Here is a 1954-nt window from a genome sequence, read left to right as displayed (position 1 = left end):
CAAAGTACTTACCATGTCTGCTTGCCTAGTAAACGGTGAAAGAAGGGTTAGAAAACTAGCCCCAAAAGCTTACCAAAGACAAGAACCACGCGACCCACTGACGTTGTACAGTTGGGTACCAGAGATATCCCCTCCATTCTTTCGAGTTTTGGTGGCGCAAAAGCTGAATCATTTGAATCCACTTTGCGATATGCTACTGTGCTAAAACTTGAGATCAGCTTAGTGGCGCCAATTAATAAAGGTAGTCCACATCAAAAGCAAAGGTAAAGGAGGACAAAATTAAAGCTCTTTTTTATCCACACTCTGGTGTGCCTGTGACATGCATATGCATGCCTTTGGGAGCGCAGCATGATGAGTCGGTTCAAGAAGTCCTTGCACTCTTTCTATGTGCGCACAAAATTACTATTGACTGCACTTTGGACTGTAGAATTAGAATGCTTACTACATATACATCATGCGCGTTATGATTATCAGAAATTCTGAATGTTTTTCAAGCGGCTGTTTTAGTTACCATAAACCATTGAGACGCATATAAGCATGCATGGATATATACACGGCTACATGCTAGTTCAAAGTTGTAACTACGACTAAATATAGCAAGTAAAACAACACTTCATCAGATCAGATTTATAGTTACACACTTTGGAAACCCAGCTAAGTTACAAGTTACAGGTATCAGAACATGATATTTTTGCTACACACTGGAGCAAAACAACACTGTGTCCAGTTCAATACGCGACATACGTGTTGGTGTTGGCAATAATGTAACATAGCTAACATTGATCTCAACCCCATACTGCGACCGTAACTAGACGAGTAGAACTGAAAAGTAGGCCAACGAAGCGAAGAAACCAGCGACAGCAAGAGCCAGCCGCTCACCGTGCATGCGCGGCACAAATCCGTATGCACTTCCCGAGCTTGCGCCGCTGACGAAGCCGCCACCGTTGGACCAGAAGCGCGCGTAGCACTTACCGAGGTACACTTCGCCGGCGGTGGCGTAGCCGCACCCTGCCTTGAGCTGCGCGGCCGCGGCCGAGACGCAGTCGGAGCACGCCTTGGCGTCGAGGTCCCCCACGCACTGCGACATGGCCTGCACGCCCCCCGCTCCGCCGGCGCGGTAGCCACCCCCGGCGGGCGCCACCGAGGACGCGAGCCCTCCGAGAGCGGAGTCCCTCATGGCGGCGCCGCCGTCGTCCCCGGGCGAGCCGCCGCACTTCTTGAAGAGCACGGCCGTGTTCGGCTTCCCGACGAAGGAGTCGTTCCCGTAGCGCACGAAGCACGAGCGCAGCTGCACGGCGCCGCCGGCGGACCAGGAGCAGAGGGAGGAGAGCCTGGAGATGGCGGAGCGCACGCATCCGGTGCAGACGGAGGCCGGGAGGTCGGACCGGCACTGGTAGAGGCCGGCCACGGGGGGTAAAGCCGAGGGGGAAGTGATGTTGGCGTAGGGGGCGTAGGGCGCGCTGTTGGCGAGGGATGTGAGCACGGAGTCCACGCCCGACTCGTACTGCGTCCCGGCGTCGTAGCGCCCCTGCGAGCACCCGGCGTACACAAACGCCGAGTCGTCGTCCGCGCCGGCACGGAGCAGGAGCAGGGAGAGGACGGGGAGGAACGTTGCCGTGGCGCGGGCAACCATGCTTCTGCTTCGTGCTCTCGCCACACCAGCGCTTGTGTCCAGTGAGCTTGTGACTCGTGACTGGAATTTTAGGAGCGAGGGAGTGTGTGACAGTGTGAGGAAGCATTGCGCGCTTACGGGACGTATTTGTGGAGAGCATAGTGGGCTTATTTCGGAAAGGTAGAGTCCGAAAGCGTTAACAAGGCTTAAACGGCCCATGTTATGTTTGGTAAATGTTTGAAGACGGTGTGTCGGCCGAAGTTTTGGCCGGTCCAGTCCACGCGCGCACGCGCGGTCCACTCGCGAGCAACCACGTGGCGCGGTGGACCCAAGTTGACTAGT

The 1954-nt window shown here is 55.3% G+C and overlaps 1 protein-coding gene across 1 annotated transcript; it reads right to left on the bottom strand.

The window, feature by feature from the left end:
- Nucleotides 1-594: 594 nt before the first annotated feature.
- Nucleotides 595-1745, bottom strand: LOC125512511 (plasmodesmata-located protein 6). Its single transcript, XM_048677608.2, has one exon. The coding sequence runs from the start codon at nt 1631-1633 to the stop codon at nt 809-811; it is 825 nt and encodes a 274-aa protein (XP_048533565.1). The 5' UTR covers nt 1634-1745; the 3' UTR covers nt 595-808.
- Between the last annotated feature and the right edge of the window lie 209 nt (nt 1746-1954).

The sequence above is a fragment of the Triticum urartu genome, chromosome 6A (assembly GCF_056163025.1).
Source record: "Triticum urartu cultivar PI428250 chromosome 6A, HENAU_Tu73, whole genome shotgun sequence".
NCBI classification, from domain to species: Eukaryota; Viridiplantae; Streptophyta; class Magnoliopsida; order Poales; family Poaceae; genus Triticum; species Triticum urartu.
This window is presented reverse-complemented; position numbering and strand designations above follow the sequence as displayed.